General features: G+C 46.2%; 1 protein-coding gene across 2 annotated transcripts in view; it reads left to right on the top strand.

Annotated features, from left to right (window-relative positions):
• The window catches only part of LOC110533210 (E3 ubiquitin-protein ligase DTX4), a 35,644-nt gene that overhangs the window by 7,527 nt on the left and 3,745 nt on the right, over nucleotides 1-24,372 (top strand). For both annotated transcript variants that reach the window (XM_036933924.1, XM_036933925.1), the window contains exons 3-6: nucleotides 9,345-10,371; nucleotides 22,497-22,720; nucleotides 23,514-23,575; nucleotides 23,980-24,366. In XM_036933924.1, the coding sequence (XP_036789819.1) occupies nucleotides 9,345-10,371; nucleotides 22,497-22,720; nucleotides 23,514-23,575; nucleotides 23,980-24,366 (1,700 nt within the window). The remainder of the gene's footprint in view (nucleotides 1-9,344; nucleotides 10,372-22,496; nucleotides 22,721-23,513; nucleotides 23,576-23,979; nucleotides 24,367-24,372) is intronic.

Raw genomic sequence — 24,372 nt, 5'->3', positions numbered from 1 at the left:
TCTCTTTCTCTATTTCTCTCTCTCTCTCTATTTCTCTCTCTCTCTCTCTATTTCTCTCTCTCTCTCTCTCTATTTCTCTCTCTCTCTCTATTTCTCTCTCTCTCTCTCTTTCTCTCTCTCTCTATTTCTCTCTCTCTCTCTCTTTATCTCAACTTAAGGGGCTTTATTGACATGGGAAACCTATGTCTACATTGCCAAAGCAAGTGAAATAGATAATAAACAAAAGTGACATGAACAGTGAACATTACACTCAGAGGTTCCAAAAGAATAAAGACATTTCAAATGTTATATTATGTCTACGTACAGTGTTGTAATGATGTGTAAATAGTTCAAGTCCAAAATAAATCAACATAAATATAGCAGCAGGATGGAGAGAGGGAGAAAAGAGCCAGTATAGGAAGAGGGGAGGGGAGGAGAGGAGAGGACTTCTGTGTAGAAGATCATCTGAGGTCAGTCAGACTAGAACACAGAGAAATGAGGAACGAGGGAAAAGAGAGATGGGGAGGGGCATTAGAAACCACAGCTCTTCTTTTAGAAGTGATCTAGCAGACACCTTTATGTCTCTTCTTCTCGTTCCCCTGCTTTGTCTCTTCTTCTCGTTCCCCGTCCCCTGCTCTGTCTCTTCTTCTCGTTCCCCTTCCCCTGCTCTGTCTCTTCTTCTCGTTCCCCTGCTCTGTCTCTGCTTGTGACATCAGAGTGCTGCTACAGTGCAACTTAGATTCTGTTCCATTAGCGGCGTTTTCTCTCTGTTTTGAGAAAGCGACAGTCTGGCACAAGGCTGGCTTTCCCATTGACGCTAAAGGACAAAGGAAGGAGAGATGGGGCCTGGGGTCGGGCCGGGTCTGGTCTGTCAACCGAAAAGATTCTGTCGGAGTTAGTCAACATTTTCCTGCTCTCTTTTTCTCTCTTTCCTTTCGCAATTGTGTGTGTGTGTGTGTGTGTGTGTGTTGTTTCTGTCTGTGTGTGTGTGTGTTGTTTCTGTGTCTGCTTGTGTGTGTTGTTCCTATGTGTGTTGTTGTGTGTGTGTGTGTGTTTGCTTCAGTGAGCAGAGCAGGAATTCACCTCTGAGTGAGGGGCAACAGGTAGTGGACCGCTTGACTGGCCAGGTTTGAGAATGGCTGGAAGGCATGTTTCTCACAGTCATGTAGTGACATGGAGACTGTCTCCCAGGTCCGTGAGAGAAATTCGACTCAATATGGCATGAGGGTCTGCTATACAAATTGATGGAAAGCAGTGTTGAGGGAGAAACATACAACATTATTAAATCCATGTACACAAACAACAAGTGTGCTGTTACAATTGGTCCAAAAAACACACACATTTCTTTCCACATTGCCATGGGGTGAGACCGGGATGCAGCTTAAGCCCCACCATCTTCAACATATATATAAACGAATTGACAAGGGCACTAGAACAGTCTGCAGCACCCGGCCTCACCCTGCTAGAATCTGAAGTAGAACTAGGTGACATGGCCTGAAACTCATTTCTCAAGTCTTTTCAAACTTATGGGCTATTCACGATACACATCTCAATTTACAACAAAAAATACATCTCTAAATAAGCTGTGTTCTACAATTAAAGGTCAAATACACTGCATTTAATCAAATTAATTCACACACTAAATTCTGCGATACAGGCATTTGGAATATTGAGCAAAAACATACATTCAAATTAATCAAATTAATTTGATATATCGCCCAGCCCTAATCTGAAGTCAAATGTCTACTGTTTGCTGATGATCTAGTGCTTCTGTCCCCAACCAAGGAGGGCCTACAGCAGCACCGAGATCCTCTCCACAGATTCAGATTCTGTCTGGTTGACCTGGGCCCTGACAGTATATCTCAGTAAGACAAAAATAATGGTGTTCCAAAAAAGGTTGTGAGGTCTGGGTTCCGGTCTGAGTTCCGCTCACCAACCAAAATTTCACAAAATGGGACAAACACCAAATTGAGACTCTGCGTGCAGAATTCTGCAAAAGTATCCTCAGTGTACAACGTAAACCACCAAATCATGCATGAAGAGCAGAATTAAGCCGATACCCACTAATGACCAACATCCAGAGAAGAGACATTCTACAACCACCTAAAAGGAAGCGATTCCCAAACCTTCCATAACAAAGCTCTTCTCTAAGCCAGTTGTTCCCAAACATTTTATAGTCCCGTACCCCTTCAAACATTTAACCTCCAGCCGCGTACCCCCTCTAGCACCAGGGTCAGCACACTCTCAAATGTTGTTTTTTGCCATCATTGTAAGCATGCCACACACACACTATATGATACACTCATTCTTATGTTTAATAAATGTGAGTTGTCACAACCCGGCTCGTGGGAAGTGACAAAGAGCTCTTATAGGACCAGGCCACAAATAATAATAATCATTTTTCTCTTTCTTTAGCCATCTTACATATAAAACCTTATTTGTTCATCAAAAATGGTGAATAACTCACCACAGTGTTCAGCGGTCGACATCACCGGCTTTCTAGCCATCGCCACTTAATTTCTCATCTTTCCATTTGTTTTGTCTTGTTCAATACACACCTGGTTTTCATTCCCTAATCAACCTACATGTATTTAGTCCTCTGTTCCCCTCCATGTCTTTGTGTGTAATTGTTATGTGGATTTTGTCAGGCGCTATACTTTTCCTGTGTTCCGTGTTTTTGGCACGTTATTGTTCTTATGTGCTGTCATTTTGGACCGGAATTAAAGTGCGCCTCCCGTACACACCCCTGACAACAGGTTAATGAAGGGTCTGCTTGAAAGGATGCACATCACTCTGTAATGTAGGGTTGTATTGGAGAGAGTCTCAGTATCTGTTGCTTTTATACGTCTTGCTACTCGAAAGTCGTCTTTATTCTCGCTCCAAAAACTCCTGTGGCTTATTTTTCAAATGGTCATGTTTCGTTTCTAAATGCCTGCTCAAAGGGGAAGGTTTCCCGTGAGAGAGTAACAGTTAATGTGATTGGATGTTAATTATTTGACTAGGCTACCTGTATTTGACATTGTGTTGTTATTTCACTGAACCCAAATGTATAGCCCCGTTAGAAAATATAAATGTACTGTTTGAATTGTCTTTAAAAAAAATGTGAATCTCATTTTTATTTGGCGTACCCCCGATGGCATTGCGCGTACCCCCGATGGCATTGCGCGTACCCCCGATGGCATTGCGCGTACCCCCGATGGCATTGCGCGTACACCCAGTTTCAGAATACATGCAGGCTGGTCCTGGGGCTCTGTTCACAAACAGACCCCACAGAGACACAGGACAGCAACACAATTAGACCCAACCAAATCATGAGAAAACAAAAAGATAATTACTTGACACATTGGAAAGAATCAACAAAAAAACAGAGCAAACTAGAATGCTATTTGGCCCTAAACACACAGAGAGTACACAGTGGCAGAATACCTGACCACTGTGACTGACCCAAAATTAAGGAAAGCTTTGACTATGTACAGACTCAGTGAGCATAGCCTTGCTATTGAGAAAGGCCGCCGTAGGCAGACATGGCTCTCAAGCGAAGACAAGCTATGTGCACACTGCCCACAAAATGAGGGCGAAACTGAGCTGCACTTCCTAACTTCCTGCCAAATGTATGACCATATTAGAGACACATATTTCCCTTATCTCATATCTATTGGGTGAAATACCAGCAAGATGTGTGACATGTTGCCACAAGAAAAGGGCAACCAGTAAAGAACACCAATGTAAATACAACCCATATGTATGTTTATCTATCTTCCCCTTTGCACTTTAACTATTTGCATAATGTTACAACACTGTAACAACACTGTATATAGACATAATATGACATTTGAAATGCTTGTCCGTGTAATGTTTACTGTTTATGATCTATTTCACTTGCTTTTTAGAGAGAGGGAGAGAGAGACCCCTGAGACAGGTGGATAGACTGTCCATCTGGAACCTATTGTTCCCCTCTGCTTCACCCCTCCTGTCAACACACACACTCCGGTTCCCACACACACACTAACTGACCAGTACAGACTGTTGATTGAGTAACGGTGGGAGGAAGAGGAACAGCCATCTGTTGAAAGAGTAACGGTGGGAGGAAGAGGAACAGCCATCTGTTGAAAGAGTAACGGTGGGAGGAAGAGGAACAGCCATCTGTTGAAAGAGTAACGGTGGGAGGAAGAGGAACAGCCATCTGTTGAAAGAGTAACGGTGGGAGGAAGAGGAACAGCCATCTGTTGAAAGAGTAACGGTGGGAGGAAGAGGAACAGCCATCTGTTGAAAGAGTAACGGTGGGAGGAAGAGGAACAGCCATCTGTTGAAAGAGTAACGGTGGGAGGAAGAGGAACAGCCATCTGTTGAAAGAGTAATGTTGGGAGGAAGAGGCCAACCACAGTGACGTTGTCTGATCAACAGTTTCCATATCACCCTCATGGGAAAGCGACTTCCTCATAAATCAGGTGTTTTATTCCAATAGGATCTTACTGTACTCCTCTGTCTCATCTGCCATTCAGTCAGTTTACCACGTCCACCATGTAATAGTTGAAGAGCAGGTTAATGAACAGCCATGGTCATTATCACCAGCGAGCTTCCCCTACCTCAAGGAGACTCATCAGAGACACCTCTCCTCCCCTACCCCTAGGGGACTCACCAGAGACACCTCTCCTCCCCTACCCCTAGGGGACTCATCAGAGACACCTCTCCTCCCCTTCCCCTACCCCTAGGAGACTCATCAGAGACATCTCTCCTCCCCTACCACCCCTAGGAGACTCATCAGAGACACCTCTCCTCCCCTACCACCCCTAGGAGACTCATCAGAGACAGGCTCCAGATTACAATACTAACACCTGGGATTATAGTTAACTAGGTGTTGAAGAGGTGGAGATGGGTGTAATGTGTATATTGATGTTGTATATACAGGACACCTTTGTAAAAGAGGCCGAGGTCTCAGTGTGTCTTCCCTGTAAATAAAAAGACAGAAGGGAAAACAAACAGACCGAGTTGGGAGGGTTTTACGATCCACTGTTAAAATGAGTCCATATTCATTTGGGAACTTTGGGTAACCTGAGCCTAGTGGATGTGGAGGGTAACGTAATCTGTGGCGACATGTTCTCAGAACCGGTTCTCAACAAGTAACCTTTGTGGAACTAGAAGGCTCAGGGGGCGAGCTGGAACAGTCCCTCAGTAGTGATGGAGGCTGCTGAGGGGAGGACGGCTCATAATAATGTCCAGAACGGAGCAAACGGAATGGCATCGACCACATGGAAACCATGTGTTAGATGTATTTGATACCATTCCACTGATTCTGTTCCAGTCATTACCACGAGTCTGTCCTCCCCAATTAAGGTGCAACCAGCCTCCTGTGCTCAGTAGGTGGTACCCCAGCTGGCCACTGTTTTACCTTCACAGCAACCTGTTATTAAGTCACCTTCAACCCCCTGTAGACACACACACACCTGACTTGCTCACCCACCCACCCCCCACCCAAACCAAAACACACACACACACACACCTGACATTCCATGAGCCACTATACCCCCACTCACTCACTCAAACACACACACAGCCCCCTCAGCCTGCCCTCTCCCCAGTGGCCTTGGTGAAAGACAGTGAAGGGGTCAGAGAGGTGGATATTATCCCTCAGATCAAAGGAGAACAGTGTTTTCCCTCCCTTCAAAGAGAGGAGCGTCTGCAGACACACTGACAGGGTGGATAGTTGTTCTCCCTCTGGCTGCACCCCTGTGATGAGCCTCGGCCCTGTTCATCCGGGCACACCCGTTCAGGTAGTCCCTCCCTGTTTCAGTCCCTTATCGTCCGGTTGGTGCCTAATGAACACAGCCCTCTCTGTCTTCAGTAGAGACTATAGAAGGTGATTGAAGGACATTGACGTGGTCTATCACAGGACGGAAACTCAAGGGAGAGGGGGGGGGGGGGCACGGCTGTCTTGTCTCGTCACCACAATCCATTCAGCTAATCAGAACCATTGATTGTGTCGACGGTGATGCTCTTCTCCGTCTTTTCTGACGTGCACGTTGTGAACGGCGCTGTGCAAACGGTAGCGAGAGCTCAACGCGTTTATTTCAAAAATGTTCTTGTGAAATATTAAGACGAGGGGCCCGGAGTTTATCCTTCTGGCCAGGAAAGAGGTGGGCTGAAGTACGACATGTATGTTTCTCTTCAAAGGTCATCCACCACTAGAGGTTTCTTTCAGAATCCAGTCCACCCGTGACTGTCCTCATCCCAGCTAGTGGTTTGTCTTTGTGAGAGCTGGCCTTTGTTTCTGTGGAACTGAAAGAGGCCTGTTTCCTCTACAGTCTACTGAATCTCACATGCTGCTCCTGGGGTCAAGTGCTCATTTCTCTTTTAGAACCATTGTATTGTTTTATAGAGTGAAGAAGACCTCCCGGCTCAGCCTTTAGTCCCCCCCCCCCCCCCCCCCATACACACACGCACACAAACTTTTTCCTCCTTTCTCCCTCACTTTCTCTCAATCCAATTCAAAGGGTCTCTCCCTCTCTCTCTCTCTCTCTCTCTCTCTCTCTCTCTCTCTCGTTCAATTCAAAGGGTCTCTCTCTCAATTCAAAGGGTCTCTCTCTCTCTCTCTCTCAATTCAATTCAAAGGGTCTCTCTCTCAATTCAATTCAATGGGTCTCTCTCTCTCTCTCTCTCTCAATTCAATGGGTCTCTCTCTCTCTCTCGTTCAATTCAAAGGGTCTCTCTCTCAATTCAAAGGGTCTCTCTCTCAATTCAAAGGGTCTCTCTCTCAATTCAAAGGGTCTCTCTCTCAATTCAATTCAATGGGTCTCTCTCTCAATTCAATTCAATGGGTCTCTCTCTCTCTCTCTCTCTCAATTCAAAGGGTCTCTCTCTCTCTCTCTCTCTCTCTCTCGTTCAATTCAAAGGGTCTCTCTCAATTCAAAGGGTCTCTCTCTCTCTCTCTCTCTCTCAATTCAATTCAATGGGTCTCTCTCTCTCAATTCAATTCAAAGGGTCTCTCTCTCAATTCAATTCAAAGGGTCTCTCTCTCAATTCAATTCAATGGGTCTCTCTCTCTCTCTCTCTCTCTCTCTCTCAATTCAATGGGTCTCTCTCTCTCTCTCGTTCAATTCAAAGGGTCTCTCTCTCAATTCAAAGGGTCTCTCTCTCAATTCAAAGGGTCTCTCTCTCAATTCAAAGGGTCTCTCTCTCAATTCAATTCAATGGGTCTCTCTCTCAATTCAATTCAATGGGTCTCTCTCTCTCTCTCAATTCAAAGGGTCTCTCTCTCTCTCTCTCTCTCTCTCGTTCAATTCAAAGGGTCTCTCTCTCAATTCAAAGGGTCTCTCTCTCTCTCTCTCTCTCAATTCAATTCAATGGGTCTCTCTCTCTCAATTCAATTCAAAGGGTCTCTCTCTCAATTCAAAGGGTCTCTCTCTCTCTCTCTCTCTCTCTCTCAATTCAATTCAATGGGTCTCTCTCTCTCAATTCAATTCAAAGGGTCTCTCTCTCAATGCAAAGGGTCTCTCTCTCTCTCTCTCAATTCAATTCAATGGGTCTCTCTCTCTCTCAATTCAAAGGGTCTCTCTCTCTCTCTCTCAATTCAATGGGTCTCTCTCTCTCTCAATTCAAAGGGTCTCTCTCTCTCAATTCAATTCAAAGGGTCTCTCTCTCAATTCAATGGGTCTCTCTCTCTCTCAATTCAATGGGTCTCTCTCTCTCAATTCAATTCAATGGGTCTCTCTCTCTCTCTCAATTCAATTCAAAGGGTCTCTCTCTCAATTCAATGAGTCTCTCTCTCTCAATTCAATTCAATGGGTCTCTCTCTCTCAATTCAATTCAAAGGGTCTCTCTCTCAATTCAAAGGGTCTCTCTCTCTCTCAATTCAATGGGTCTCTCTCTCTCAATTCAATTCAATGGGTCTCTCTCTCTCAATTCAATTCAAAGGGTCTCTCTCTCAATTCAATGGGTCTCTCTCTCTCGTTCAATTCAATGGGTCTCTCTCTCTCTCGTTCAATTCAATGGGTCTCTCTCTCTCTCAATTCAATGGGTCTCTCTCTCTCGTTCAATTCAATGGGTCTCTCTCTCTCGTTCAATTCAATGGGTCTCTCTCTCTCTCAATTCAATTCAAAGGGTCTCTCTCTCAATTCAATGGGTCTCTCTCTCTCTCTCTCTCTCAATTCAATGGGTCTCTCTCTCTCAATTCAATTCAAAGGGTCTCTCTCTCTCAATTCAATGGGTCTCTCTCTCTCGTTCAATTCAATGGGTCTCTCTCTCTCTCTCTCTCTCAATTCAAAGGGTCTCTCTCTCACACACACAATACCCTTGTCTGTGTGCCTCTAACAAACATTGCTAGGCCTGCTGCATTCAGCCACCTCTTTTGATGTCTGTGTGTCCCAGTCTGTCTCAGCCAGGCCTCAGTGTGGGTCCCTCTTCTCTCTACCTTGGCATTGGCTGAATGGTCGTGCCACACGTTGCCCCTGGTTACCAAGCTCGTCTCTGATTGGACGGTTCTTGATCCTCCTCGGTTTGGCACCGATGTGTGGTGCCATACTAGGCCTGCTGGTTTGGTTGATTTTAAACCCATTAAACATCTCTATGGTTACCACTATCGATTCATCATGAACCAATATGCATTTCAAATGGAATTTTGACAACTATTCGCTTCCCTAAACAACTGTATTACTGTTGGTCATTAAGAGTGTCTTTGTAGCTGTTTGGCTGACTGCATTTGGAAATACTTTAATTTGAGTTCAGGTCGTTGGGGTTGAGTTAGATGAGTTCAGGTCGTTGGGGTTGAGTTAGATGAGTTCAGGTCGTTGGGGTTGAGTTAGATGAGTTCAGGTCGTTGGGGTTGAGTTAGATGAGTTCAGGTCATTTCAGTTAGATGAGTTCAGGTCATTTGAGTTAGATGAGTTCAGGTCATTTGAGTTAGATGAGTTCAGGTCATTTGAGTTGGGATTGAAGTTCAGGTAATTTGAGTTGGGGATGAGTTCAGGTCATTTGAGTTAGGGATGAGTTCAGGTCATTTGAGTTAGGGTGGAGTTCAGGTCAGAGGATGTGTGAATGTGAATATTAACTTTCACTTCTGTGGGGAGAATCTAGCTTGTCAATTAAAACCATACGAAAGTGTTCCCACATGCATTTCTGTTCCTGTTTCAACCTCTCCACACTGAAACGACAATGTTAGTACCATTTCCTACTCTTTTCATGATGTAGTCATGCATTCCTGGTTCCTCTCAAGGTTTCTTCCATCCAGGGCCTTCGTCCTGTCCACCGTGCTTCTGCTTGCTCTTCAGTGTCTAGACTAGTTTACTGTGAAGCCCTTTGTGACAACTGCCATTGGAAAAATACATTTGATTGATTGATAGTCGTACTAACCCCAGCATCTCCCCCTGCAGGTATGATCCGGCCGGTGCGCCGTAGCTTCTACGATCCCACGTCGGCGCCGGGCCAGGGTTGGCTGTGGGAGTGGGAGAACGACACGGGCTCCTGGACCCAGTACGACACGGAGGTCGGCATCGCCATCCAGACGGCCCGGGACCGCCAGCAGCCCTGGCTGGACCTGGCGCCGCTGGGATTCTGCTACCTGGTGGACCTGCAGGGCATGACCCAGATCAACAGGCAGACCCAGAGACAACGCAGGATACAGCGGAGGTCCGACGTGGCCTACCCACTAGTGTCAGGACCGGTACCCAGGAACGGAGGTGGAGGATCGGGTCCAACGGGAGCGTTACTGGGTGTTGGGGTGTCGGGCGTCAACGGGCGCGCTGTGTACCCAAGCGGCGGGCTGGCGACCATGCAGTCCCTCGCCGGGCAGCCGTGCTCCTGCCAGCAGTGCATGCTGGTCTTTAGTGTGAAGCAGAGCACAGTGAGGTCATCGACACACAAGTTGGGCCACCGGCCGAGTAAACCTCAGAGTAAACCACCCAGCCCCAAATCTGCCACCCTGGGGCGGGGCCAACTCAGGAGCTCCCCCGCTAGATCTGCCTACTCCAAAACCTTACCTCACGGACTCTCCATATCCCGGAACCAGTCCTCACCGCGACGGAATGCTGCCCTCTTCGCCCGCTCCCTCTCCCTCCTCAGCGCCCAAACGGGCACCCTCTCCATCTCCAACCGACCCCCTCCTCCCTCTCTCCCGCCCCCTCAGCCGCCCTCCTCCAATCAGGGCCGCCGTCCGTCCGTGCCGCCCCCCTCTCCCTCCTCCACGAGTCAATCGGTGCCCACCGCCACGCTCGTCACCCCGGCGACCGCCGTGACGTCACCGCCCTCTCCCGTGCCGTCCCCGTCGCCGCGGCCCATGGCTCCCCAGCGCTCGGCGCCGTGCTCTGCCCCCCTGCCCCAGCGGTCCAGTCTGGCTGGGCTCAGCCAGCCCGCCCTGCAACGCATAGCCATGGCCCAGTCACGAGCCCTCATTGCCTCTGGGTGAGTGACACACATACACACAATAACATACACTCACAAACACACACACACTGATGTAACTGATACACACAAACACTCAGTGGTTGCCACGGTGAGTGAGATGGTTTTGGTTGAGTTGTTGTTATGACTGAATGATTCTGGATGATCTCATCTGGTTCTACTTGGTCTTCCATTATGGAAACACTGTGTTGTTGAGATGGCTACATTCGTCTCCTCTTTGGATGCTTTGGAAGTGAGTCTTTACGGGTCAGTGGATGTGGGACTGTGTCTACTTGTGAGAGGGAGGACGCATCTAACTCTCCCAGCAGCCCCTCTGACAGATGACCATCTGGGGTCCAGAAAGAAAGGAGCGGTTGTGGAGGAATGAGGGGATGGAGGGAGGGGGGGAATGAGGGGATGGAATGAGGGAATGGAGGGAGGGGAGGAATGAGGGGATGGAGGGAGGGGAGGAATGAGGGGATGGAGGGAGGGGAGGAGGCCTCCCACCGTCACTCTCTTCCCCCTCTACCCTGCACTCGCCCACCCCCTCCGACTCTTCCTTCGCTCTGTCTCTCTCTCTCTCTTTGGGTTTCCCAGGACTCCTGTGTTCTGGGGGCCCATCCCGGGCTCTATTGTGTGCGCCCAAGCGTTTCCACGGCAACCTTTGTGGCTGCATTGAGGCCTAGTCGGCATTCGCAACACAATGCCCGCCTCTGCAGTGGCCAGCCCGGAACAACAGGGTCTGGGCTGGGGGGGCAGGTAGGGGGGTTGTTTTTGGGGAGTAGAAGGTTAGGGGCGGAGAAGGGGAGGTCGAGGGATATATGCATGGGGGTGAAGGGATTTCTGGATAGTAGGGAGTGCGGGGGTAGAAGGAAGACAAAAGCAGAAGCCACAGTCATCATTGTAATGCTCCGTCTCGGTCTGTCTTGAGGCTTTTGTCAAGGAGGATCTTGGGGGGTTGGGGAGCAAGAGAGACCTACATTTAGGGAGTTTGGGGGGGTAGACATAGCCAGCTAGACACAGACACTGTCAGAGGGAAGGAGGGGAGGGACGGACAAAGGAACAACTCAGCAACTAGCAGAGATTGATCACAATCAGGCCACAGCCGGAGGGAGGGAGGGAGGGAGGGAGGGAGGGAGGGAGCAAACCTAGATTGTTGATTGTAATATGCAGAGCAGTGTTACGTTGTCAGTCAGTTGTCGCACACACACGGAGTTGTGAAATTGTTTCAAACCAAGGGGGACACACACACAGAGAAAGTCAATATTGACGTCCTCACAAAGCTGCAGGAATGTGTCTCTCTTTCTTCTAGTGGGGGAGTGTGAGAAAGAGACGACAGAGTGAAAACAGAAAGGGGGAGGAAGGGTTTCAGAGGGCTGAGAAAAGAGGAGCGAGAGGGAGACAGTGTAGTAACACCATTACACTGTATATAGACATAATGACATGTTAAATGTCTCTATTATTTGGGAAGTTGTGTGTGTAATATTTACTCCTCACTTTTTGTTTATTTCACTTTTGTTTATCATTTCACTTGCTTTGGCGATGTAAACTGTTTCCCATGCCAATAAAACCCTTAAATAGAATTGAATTTAATTGAAGAGAGAGAGAGAGAGCAAGGGTAATAGAATCTCTGGAAACCGAGCCAAAAGTTTAAAAAAATAATAGAACACAATTGAAATTGATACAATTTATTCATATGGCAACAGGTACAGTATTTTGTAACGCAACAGGGTTGCATTGACTGTGTCTGGCCAATAGGGGAGCTCTCTGCCACTTTAATAGTCCACCAATCTACTGCTTTGTCTGGCTGTGATGCCGTTTTCATACAGCATATTGGTTAGCAATTTTCAAATGTACCAAAGTTATGGAATAACAAACTGGTGTTTTAAGTGTGTGTGTGTACTTACACACGAGAGTATGAGAATGCTTGGGAGTTTGTTGCTCCCAAGGCTAAATCATTCAATCTTCATGACCATCTGGGGACACAGGGAGGAGAGGAGGGGGAGGAGAGGAAGAGAGATAACAAAGAAGGGGAGGAGTGTGTGATGGAGTGGGGGTTAGGGTCACTAGGGGTCAAGAGGCTCTCCCACCCCACCCTCCTCTCTCTTCTCCCACACCCAACCCTCCTCTCCCCCACCCTCCTCTCTTTCTTCTCCCCCACCCTCCTCTCACTCTTCTCCCCCACCCTCCTCTCCCCCAGCCACCCTCCTTTCTCTTCTCCCCCACCCCACCCCACCCTCCTCTCCCCCACCCCACCCTCCTCTCCCCCACCCCACCCTCCTTTCTCTTCTCCCCCACCCCACCCTCCTCTCCCCCACCCCACCCTCCTTTCTCTTCTCCCCCACCCTTCTCTCCCTCTTCTCCCCCACCCTCCTCTCCCCCAGCCACCCTCCTTTCTCTTCTCCCCCACCCCACCCCACCCCACCCTCCTCTCCCCCACCCCACCCTCCTTTCTCTTCTCCCCCACCCCACCCTCCTCTCCCCCACCCCACCCTCCTTTCTCTTCTCCCCCACCCTCCTCTCCTCCACCACCCTCCCCAGTCTCACTGTCTGTCTGCCCCTCTCCCACTAAGACACTAGATACACAAACAAACAACCCCAAAGAGAAATAAACTGTGCACTGCAATGTCCACATTCCATTGTCTTCCTAAGCTAACTAGTAAAGTATGTACACTGAGTGCACTAGGTTGACTAGTACAGTAGTCTTAGTAGATCTAGGATCAGCCTTCCTAATCCTAACCTTAACCAAACTGATCTTAGATCAGGGTTCAGGAGAAACTGCATCCTATTCAGAAGCAGGAAGTGTGATTATCTAGGAACCAGAGTTTCTCACCCGGCTGAGATGCAGAGATGCTAATTCAAGTCTATAATAATGTCATTATTAACTAATTAGCACAGGAGGTGTGAGAGTGAGTGAGGGAGAGTGAGAGAGGGAGAGAGAGATGGTAGGATATAAAGAAGGGAGAGGAATATACAGATAAAACAACAGACAGACTCAGAGGGGAAGGGCCTTGGAAAAAGTAAGACCTCATCTGACCCTGAGAAAAGAGGAACAGATGAATGGAAGAGAAAGAAACAAATAGAGATCTGGGTGAAGGACGTCGATGAAGAGGAGTGTGGGAAAGACATCCAGTTCATTTGTTTCATCTGCATTCTGGATAATGGGCTCCATGTAGTAAAGGCCCAATGCAGATGTTTTTATCTCAATATCAAATCATTTCTGGCTAACAATGAGGTGACTGCGATGGTTTTCAATGAAAATGGTCAAAAAGAAACAAAAATAGCTTCTTAGCAAAGAGTCATTTCTCAAGCAAGAATTCTGCTCGGGCTGTCTGGGAGTGGTCTGAGTGGGGAGGGGACAACTGAAAACAAGTTATTATTGGCAGAGAGGTTTAGAACTCTCTTTCTTATTGGTCTGTCAACTAATTTCCCGCCTGGTGATGTCACCAGGGAGGCCAAAACTCCACCCCCCCCAAACAGCTCTTACACTAAAAGGGCATTATCATCACTTTCACAATCTCTCAGTATTATTCCAACTCAAACTGTTGAGCGTGAAAAACCCAGCAGCGTTGCAGTTCTTGACACAAACTGGTGCACCAACAATACCCCGTTCAAAGGCACTAAAATATTTTGTCTTGCCTCTTCACCCTCTGTATGGTACACATACACAATCCATGTCTCAATTCTCTCAAGACTTAAAAATCCTTTTTTAACCTGACTCCTCCCCTTCATCTATGCTGATTTGAAGTGGATGTAACATGTGACATCAATAAGGAATCACAGCTTTCATCTGGATTCACCTGGTCAGTCTGTCATTGAAAGAACAGGTGTACTCAATGTTTTGTACACTCAGTGTATATAAAAAAATATGGAAATCACGTTTTTGACTGCACTGAGCCTTTAAGGTCAAATGTGTTAGTGCCTTATGTGCTGTAGGTGAAGCAGGCCATGTGGTAGTGCCTATGTACTGTAGGTGAAGCAGGCCATGTGTTAGTGCCTATGTACTGTAGGTGAAGCAGGCCATGTGTTAGTGCCTATGTACTGTAGGTGAAGCATGCCATGTGTTAGTGCCTATGTGCTGTAGGTGAAGCAGGCCATGTGTTAGTGCCTATGTACTGTAGGTGAAGCATGCCATGTGTTAGTGCCTATGTGCTGTAGGTGAAGCAGGCCATGTGTTAGTGCCTATGTACTGTAGGTGAAGCAGGCCATGTGTTAGTGCCTATGTGCTGTAGGTGAAGCAGGCCATGTGTTAGTGCCTATGTACTGTAGGTGAAGCAGGCCATGTGTTAGTGCCTATGTACTGTAGGTGAAGCAGGCCATGTGTTAGTGCCTATGTACTGTAGGTGAAGCAGGCCATGTGTTAGTGCCTATGTACTATAGGTGAAGCAGGCCATGTGTTAGTGCCTGTGTACTGTAGGTGAAGCAGGCCATGTGTTAGTGCCTATGTACTATAGGTGAAGCAGGCCATGTGTTAGTGCCTATGTGCTGTAGGTGAAGCAGGCCATGTGTTAGTGCCTATGTACTATAGGTGAAGCAGGCAACGTGTTAGTGCCTATGTACTGTAGGTGAAGCAGGCCATGTGTTAGTGCCTATGTACTATAGGTGAAGCAGGCCATGTGGTAGTGCCTATGTACTGTAGGTGAAGCAGGCCATGTGTTAGTGAAGATCTCCTCTATTTAGGGCTTTGTGGAGGCCTACAACAGTGTGTGTAACTATCTGAGTGCAGACATGCTAGTGTGTGTCACTGCGTCTGCGTCACAGGTGGTTGGTGGCACCTTAATTGGGGAGGATACACTCGTGGTAATGACTGGAGCAGAATCAGTGGAATGGTATCAAATATATCAAACACATGGTTTCCATGGTTTCCAGGTGTTTGATGCCATTCCGTTCGCTCCGTTCTGGACATTATTATGAGCCGTCATCCCCTCAGCAGCCTCCACTGATCTGAGTGGGTACATGTGTGTGTCAGGTGTGTGTGTGTGTGTATATATATATATATATATATATATATATATATATATATATATATATATATATATATATATATATATATTTATATTTATATTTATATTTATATTAGTGCCTTGCAAAAGTATTCGTCCCCCTTGAACTTTGCGACCTTTTGCCACATTTCAGGCTTCAAACATAAAGATATAAAACTGTATTTTTTTGTGAAGAATCAACAACAAGTGGGACACAATCATGAAGTGGAACAACATTTATTGGATATTTCAAACTTTTTTAACAAATCAAAAACTGAAAAATTGGGCGTGCAAAATTATTCAGCCCCTTTACTTTCAGTGCAGCAAACTCTCTCCAGAAGTTCAGTGAGGATCTCTGAATGATCCAATGTTGACCTAAATAACTAATGATGATAAATACAATCCACCTGTGTGTAATCAAGTCTCCGTATAAATGCACCTGCACTGTGATAGTCTCAGAGGTCCGTTAAAAGCGCAGAGAGCATCATGAAGAACAAGGAACACACCAGGCATGTCCGAGATACTGTTGTGAAGAAGTTTAAAGCCGGATTTGGATACAAAAAGATTTCCCAAGCTTTAAACATCCCAAGGAGCACTGTGCAAGCGATAATATTGAAATGGAAGGAGTATCAGACCACTGCAAATCTACCAAGACCTGGCCGTCCCTCTAAACTTTCAGCTCATACAAGGAGAAGACTGATCAGAGATGCAGCCAAGAGGCCCATAATCACTCTGGATGAACTGCAGAGATCTACAGCTGAGGTGGGAGACTCTGTCCATAGAACAACAATTAGTCGTATATTGCACAAATCTGGCCTTTATGGAAGAGTGGCAAGAAGAAAGCCATTTCTTAAAGATATCCATAAAAAGTGTTGTTTAAAGTTTGCCACAAGCCACCTGGGAGACACACCAAACATGTGGAAGAAGGTGCTCTGGTCAGATGAAACCAAAATTGAACTTTTTGGCAACAATGCAAAACGTTATGTTTGGCGTAAAAGCAACACAGCTCATCACCCTGAACACACCATCCCCACTGTCAAACATGGTGGTGGCAGCATCATGGTTTGGGCCTGCTTTTCTTCAGCAGGGACAGGGAAGATGGTTAAAATTGATAGGAAGATGGATGGAGCCAAATACAGGACCATTCTGGAAGAAAACCTGATGGAGTCTGCAAAAGACCTGAGACTGGGATGGAGATTTGTCTTCCAACAAGACAATGATCCAAAACATAAAGCAAAATCTACAATGGAATGGTTCAAAAATAAACATATCCAGGTGTTAGAATGGCCAAGTCAAAGTCCAGACCTGAATCCAATCGAGAATCTGTGGAAAGAACTGAAAACTGCTGTTCACAAATGCTCTCCATCCAACCTCACTGAGCTCGAGCTGTTTTGCAAGGAGGAATGTGAAAAAATGTCAGTCTCTCGATGTGCAAAACTGATAGAGACATACCCCAAGCGACTTACAGCTGTAATCGCAGCAAAAGGTGGCGCTACAAAGTATTAACTTAAGGGGGCTGAATAATTTTGCACGCCCAATTTTTCAGTTTTTGATTTGTTAAAAAAGTTTGAAATATCCAATAAATGTCGTTCCACTTCATGATTGTGTCCCACTTGTTGTTGATTCTTCACAAAAAAATACAGTTTTATATATTTATGTTTGAAGCCTGAAATGTGGAAAAAGGTCGCAAAGTTCAAGGGGGCCGAATACTTTCGCAAGGCACTGTATATATATATATATGATGGATTACACCTATCGTCTCTAGTTGCTGTGTGTAATGATGAGTGGTTGTCTCTGTCTTTCTGTCTCTCTGTCTCGGACTCACTCATTGTTCCAGGTGTGTGTGTGTTTGTGTGTGTGTGTCAGTAGGACAGCTGGGAATTGTGTTAATGCATTGTAGATAAGCTGGGGCTCAAACGAGACTAAACCTTCTCCACTGTGCATTTCTACCTCACAATATCCGTCACGCTGCACGGTCAGCGGTCTCGTACGGCTTACTGTAGTATTAATAACCTCACTGACTGGTTACTGTCTCCATCTTCATTCAGCTCAGGTCTGGTCATAGGTCTAATAGGCCATTCAGCACTTAACATGACCCCTGTGTGTGTGTCAAGTTGTCAACAACACTGACTTGAGGTCAGACTGTATCTACTGTAAACTCTTAGAGAAGAAGTAGCTACCTAGAACCATAAGAGTTGTTCAACTGTCCCCATAGGAGAACCCCCTGAAAACCATTTTTTGGGGGTTCCAAGTGGAACTTTTTTCACCACCAAAGGGTTCTTTCTGAAAAAATCTATACAGTAACATATGGGGATATCATATCATTTTTGACGATATATCGTGTCTTGTTGTTTTGACAATATCGCAAGATTGAACACATGTATTTTACCCCCAGTTCTGATCTTGTCTCATCGCTGTAACTCCCCAATAGGCTCGGGAGGCGAAGGTGGAGTCATGCGTCCTCTGAAGCATGACTCGCCTAACCACCCTTCTTAACACCCACAGTCCCCGTGGGACCTCCCGATCACGGTCGCTTGTAATACAGCCTGGGATCAAACCCGGGTCTGTAGTGACGCCTCCAGCACTGCGATGCATTGCCGTAGACCGCTGCCCCACTCAGGAAGCCCTCGCAGTATTATTTTCGCGCCAGCTGCCTCAAAACTCCAGTGTCCTTCCTTCAGAGCTTGTTCTCCATCTGTTTCAATACGGAGACATTTGGTTTTCATCACTTTCATTTCCATGACTGATTAAAAGTCATGTTCTCATGGCTCCCTCTTGTCCCTCTGCAGCAGACATGGGGTGAGCAATATGTTTGGAACATCCAACTGCAATGAAATCACAGTAGCGAATCGAAATACATTTAGAATCGTGAGAATTGTAATACATATGGTATCATGATAATACTGTATCGTGAGGTCCCTGGCGATTCCCAGCCCTACACACACACAGTGAGTCACTCACTCAGTGACTGTGACACCTGCAGGGAGGGTTAACCAAAAGCCTCTTAGCTCCAACTCAAAGCTTGTTAAGGCAGAAGAACCCTGAACCGGAAGCAACAGATGATGATGACAGTCACCTGCCACCAGTCCCTTTCACTGTCCTCCTGTCTGTCTGTCCTCCTGTCTTCCTGTCTGTCTTCCTGTCTGTCTGTATGTCCTCCTGGACCTGTTAGGTAGTGGCTGGTGGACCCGTTAGGTAGAGGCTGGTGGACCCGTTAGGTAGTGGCTTGTTGACCTGTTAGGTAGTGGCTGGTGGGCCTGTTAGGTAGTGGCTGGTGGACCTGTTAGGTAGTGGCTGGTGGACCCGTTAGGTAGTGGCTTGTTGACCTGTTAGGTAGTGGCTGGTGGGCCTGTTAGGTAGTGGCTGGTGGACCTGTTAGGTAGTGGCTGGTGGACCTGTTAGGTAGTGGCTGGTGGACCCGTTAGGTAGTGGCTGGTGGACCCGTTAGGTAGTGGCTTGTTGACCTGTTAGGTAGTGGCTGGTGGGCCTGTTAGGTAGTGGCTGGTGGACCTGTTAGGTAGTGGCTGGTGGACCTGTTAGGTAGTGGCTGGTGGACCTGTTAGGTAGTGGCTTGTTGACCTGTTAGGTAGTGGCTTGTTGACCTGTTAGGTAGTGGCTTGTTGACCTGTTAGGTAGTGGCTTGTTGACCTGTTAGGTAGTGGCTTGTTGACCCGTCAGGTAGTGGCTGGTGGACCCGTTAGGTAGTGGCTTGTTGACCCGTCAGGTAGTGGCTGGTGGAGTTTCTTTAAACTGGGTTAAGGATAGAGATATGTTATGTTATCATAGTGTTTAATAGCCGACTGACTGGTTAATAGAGGACATTATTAAACTGCGGTGTGTGGTGACCATGAACTGAGCTGTGGTGTAGTCACAACATACCATCTATAACTATTATTACTATACTACCATCACTACATACCATCTATAACTATTATTACTATACTACCATCACTACATACCATCTATAACTATTATTACTATACTACCATCACTACATACCATCTATAACTATTATTACTATACTACCATCACTACATACCATCTATAACTATTATTACTATACTACCATCACTACATACCATCTATAACTATTATTACTATATATCATCTATAACTAGTATTACTATACTACCATCACTACATACCATCTATAACTATTATTACTATACTACCATCACTACATACCATCTATAACTATTATTACTATATATCATCTATAACTATTATTACTATACTACCATCACTACATACCATCTATAACTATTATTACTATACTACCATCACTACATACCATCTATAACTATTATTACTATACTACCATCACTACATACCATCTATAACTATTATTACTATACTACCATCACTACATACCATCTATAACTATCATTACTATACTACCATCACTACATACCATCTATAACTATTATTACTATACCACCATCACTACATACCATCTATAACTATTATTACTATACTACCATCACTACATACCATCTATAACTGTTATTACTATACTACCATCACTACATACCATCTATAACTATCATTACTATACTACCATCACTACATACCATCTATAACTATCATTACTATACTACCATCACTACATACCATCTATAACTATTATTACTATACTACCATCACTACATACCATCTATAACTATTATTACTATACTACCATCACTACATACCATCTATAACTATTATTACTATACTACCATCACTACATACCATCTATAACTGTTATTACTATACTACCATCACTACATACCATCTATAACTAACTGTTATTACTATACTACCATCACTACATACCATCTATAACTATTATTACTATACTACCATCACTACATACCATCTATAACTATTATTACTATACTACCATCACTACATACCATCTATAACTATTATTACTATACTACCATCACTACATACCATCTAACTATTATTACTATACTACCATCACTACAAACCATCTATAACTATTATTACTATACTACCATCACTACATACCATCTATAACTATTATTACTATACTACCATCACTACATAGTATGCACAGTATGTAAACATGCAGTGTAATTGTCTATTTGAAAGGTCACACAAAAGCAATGATATCCTCACTTTGGTGGGTCACAACACGAGGAACAAAGCTCCCAGGCTCAGCCCTCCTGCCGTGTCTGTGTGGTTGCTACCAGCGACAGTAACTCACAGCTCTCAGAGCGACTGACTAATTTCATGTCGGGAAGCAACAAAACGAACAGCAAACCCTGTTTGTGATGCGTGGCAGCGCAGGAGGAACAGCGCAGGAGGAACAGCACGGGGAAAAAACTATTGTTTTTGATAATATTTGCCCATTCTAAATGACACCCCCCCGTCGAGGGGAGATGTAGCATGGTTAGTTAGACTCCACAACTCTGTGGTGTAGCCTGTACAGTACCGTTTACACATGGGAAGCTCTGTGGTTATTATATTACTAGTCATTTAAAAGACCAGGCCAAGTCGTGTCAAGACTGGGTTGTGTTGTGGTCAAGTTTGTTGTTCATTATTGGGGATTTCCCAGTTCCGTGTGTGTGTGTGTGTGTGTGTTTCCGTAAGTGGTTAGTCAGGGTGGTATTAGTCAATAGAGCCGGTGACGTGGTGAAGGTAATCCATGATCCTGGGTGTGTGATGTGATGCTCACTGTCAGTTCTGTGACGTCTCCTCTCTCTGAGGTCACTGGCCAGCAGATGGAAACTCACGGATTACATATATAAGACAGGACACACACACACTTGGTCCGATTCACACACGGCTTCTAGGACAGAGGGAGAGGAGGAGGTCTGTAGAGAGAAAGAACAGAAACTGAGTCCAGCTCAGAGACAGAATAAAGGTTTCTGTAGCTGTGAGAGAGAGAGAGAGAGAGAGAGAGAGAGAGAAAGAGAGAGAGAGGTAAAGAGGAGTGGAACCTCTTCTTCAACTTCTCATTGACACATCCCTAGTGGTTCTCTGTTCCCCTGGTGAAGAGAAAGGAAATCGATTCCTCCGTGACTCGTTTTCTTGTAGTTTATTACTTAATTGATTGTGTCGGGACTGACCTCTGTGGGAGAATGACAATCCTCACGTCCTTAATGTGAGTATCCATCCCTAGAAAGAAGTGTGTGTGTGTGTGTGTTTGTGTGTGCTGCTGCTGCTGATTTTATCGACAATGTAGGATACCTAAGGACAACACAAATCGTCATATCTTATCTATCTGCTCCGATATCGTTGACACTCAAAAGCTGTGTTGTCTGTGGTAAAAGTAGATGATCTGGGGAACTAGAGTATAGTACAATATCTTTGGTGTGAATGACACAGACGTTCTACCTGGACTCTAGAATGGTAGAGTCGCTATTGGCGCGTTCTAGAATCATCCAGAAATATGTCAAAGGACAAACAATAGGGGATTGTTTGACTGACACCGTCAGAGCCGTATATAGCTGGAGGCATCCTACGTGGGCTCTGGTCAGGCGTAGCTCGCTGTGTAGGGAATAGGGCGCCACTTAGACCCAACCCGTGTTCTCTGAAACGTACAGGCTAGACAGAGGATATCTGGCAGTACCATCTATGGTATGAGTCTTTGACCCAGATCAGGAGACTGGCCTGTGGGCCACACACACAGCCACACACAGCCACACATAGAAATAGATTATTCTAATTTTATGGGCACACACATACAGGTCATTGGCTCCTGGACATTTTTTGAATTGGTCACATGCAGCAGCTGGTCGTAGTAGGTGAGGTGTTGTTGCCAATAGAGATTACAGCTGGCCCGTGTACACCTGAACGACTGCTTCCCAAATGGCACCCTATTCACTACATAGTGCACTACTTTGGACCAGAGCCCTATACGTAGTGCGCTATCTATGGTGGGGTGCCATTTGGGACAGACTTCTCTACCTGTCTATACTGTAGGTGGCTTGGTTAACGTCTTGTAATCACACGGACTAGGCTCGTCCCAACCCTGTGTGGGGGTCAGCAGTAAGCCTGCTGTATTTCTGTCTGTTAGTGTGAGGGAGGGTTTGTTTAGTGCAAGTCCTGTAACAGCTGATCCCAGGTCAGCGCTGCAACTCCCAGAGTCTTCCCAGGCGTATGTTTGGTGAGATGCCAGTGTGTAACCAGCATGTGGTTCCCGTTGTGTTTCAGCGTGCCCACTGTCCCAGTGAAGAACCTCAGTGGGAACAGCCCGGTCCACCCAGCGCTGGCCGGTATCACGGGGATCCTGATGAGCGCTGCGGGGTTCCCTGTGTGTCTCACCCGCCCACCCAAACTGGTGCTGCACCCCCCGCCCGTCAGCAAGAGGGACATCAAGCCCGTCCCCGGCCTGGGTCACTGCTGCCGCAAGACCACCAAGAAACAGGCCCGCAAAGGTACAATAGGACACACTATAAAACCAGCACTAATATATAGGCCTATACACACACACACACACACACACACACACACACACAGACACCCCTATACACAAATTCATTACATTGTGTGGAAGATTTTTGCTCAACACACTCATATGTTCTCTCTCCTTCTCTCTCTCCTCCTGTCTCCTTATGTTTTCTCTCTCCTTTCTCTCTTCTCTCTCTCCTCCTCTCTCCTTATGTTTTCTCTCTCTTTTCTCTCCTTCTCTCTCTCCTCCTGTCTCTCCTTATGTTTTCTCTCTCTTTTCTCTCCTCTCTCTCCTCCTGTCTCCTTGTTTTCTCTCTCCTTTCTCTCTTCTCTCTCTCCTCCTCTCTCTCCTTATGTTTTCTCTCTCCTTTCTCTCCTCTCCTTATGTTTTCTCTCTCTCCTCCTTTCTCTCCTTATGTTTTCTCTCTCCTCCTTTCCTTCCTTATGTTTTCTCTCTCCTTTCTCTCTTCTCTCTCCTCCTGTCTCTCCTTATGTTTTCTCTCTCCTTTCTCTCTTCTCTCTCTTTTCCTGTCTCTCCTTATGTTTTCTCTCTCCTTTCTCTCTTCTCTCTCTCCTCCTGTCTCTCCTTATGTTTTCTCTCTTCTCTCTCTTTTCCTGTCTCTCCTTATGTTTTCTTTCTCCTTTCTCTCTTCTCTCTCTCCTCCTCTCTCTCCTTATGTTTTCTCTCTCCTTTCTCTCCTTCTCTCTCTCCTCCTTTCTCCTTATGTTTTCTCTCTCTTTTCTCTCTTCTCTCTCTCCTCCTGTCTCTCCTCTCTCCAGGTAAGACAACAGAGGAGGTGGTGAAGCAGTATCTTCAGAAAGTCAGGATAGCACCAGAGGAGGTGAGACCTGTTCTCTCCAGTCATTGGTTAAGTCTGAAAGGACACCCTATGCCCTATAAAGTGCCATACGTTTCACCAGGGCCCATAGGGTGTCATTTGGGACGCGTCCATTATCATCACAACACATTATCTGTTGAAGGAAATGTGGATAGCCAAGTACATATTTAAAGAAAGACCTGCACGCTGCTCTGGCCTGTAACACTTTCATTGATTAACGTTACCTATTGGCCAGCTAGCCTTCGTCAGCGCTTTCAAGAATTTTATTGAATGATTCCCACTCACCTGCAACAGGCTGACTCAGCTGTGTGGGTGCTTTTCCTATTTTGGATAGCTAAGTACTTACAGGTTGGCTAAAGAATCCCTCCTATCCTCTCCTCTCCTCTCCTCTCCTCTCCTCTCCTCAGAACTGTACCATCTGTATGGAGGCCCTCGGGGGGGCGTCAGGCTACAAGGGTGGTGACTTCATAGGTCGCCTGGCCCAGTGTGGGCACCAGTACCACCTCCAGTGCCTGGTGGCCATGTACAACAACGGCAACAAAGATGGCAGCCTGCAGTGCCCCACCTGCAAAACCATCTACGGCGTGAAGACGGGCAACCAGCCGCCCGGGAAGATGGAGTACCACGTCATCCCCCACTCGCTGCCTGGCCACCATGACTGCAAGACCATCCGCATCATCTACAACGTCCTGCCTGGCACCCAGGGCCCAGAGCACCCCAACCCAGGCAAGCCCTTTACAGCCAGAGGGTTCCCGCGTCACTGCTACCTCCCAGACAGCGAGAAGGGACGCAAGGTAAGA

The sequence above is a fragment of the Oncorhynchus mykiss genome, chromosome 10, assembly GCF_013265735.2.
Source record: "Oncorhynchus mykiss isolate Arlee chromosome 10, USDA_OmykA_1.1, whole genome shotgun sequence".
In the NCBI taxonomy this organism is placed as follows: Eukaryota; Metazoa; Chordata; class Actinopteri; order Salmoniformes; family Salmonidae; genus Oncorhynchus; species Oncorhynchus mykiss.
Note: the sequence above shows the minus strand (reverse complement) of the source record. Positions and strands in the feature narration are given on the sequence as shown.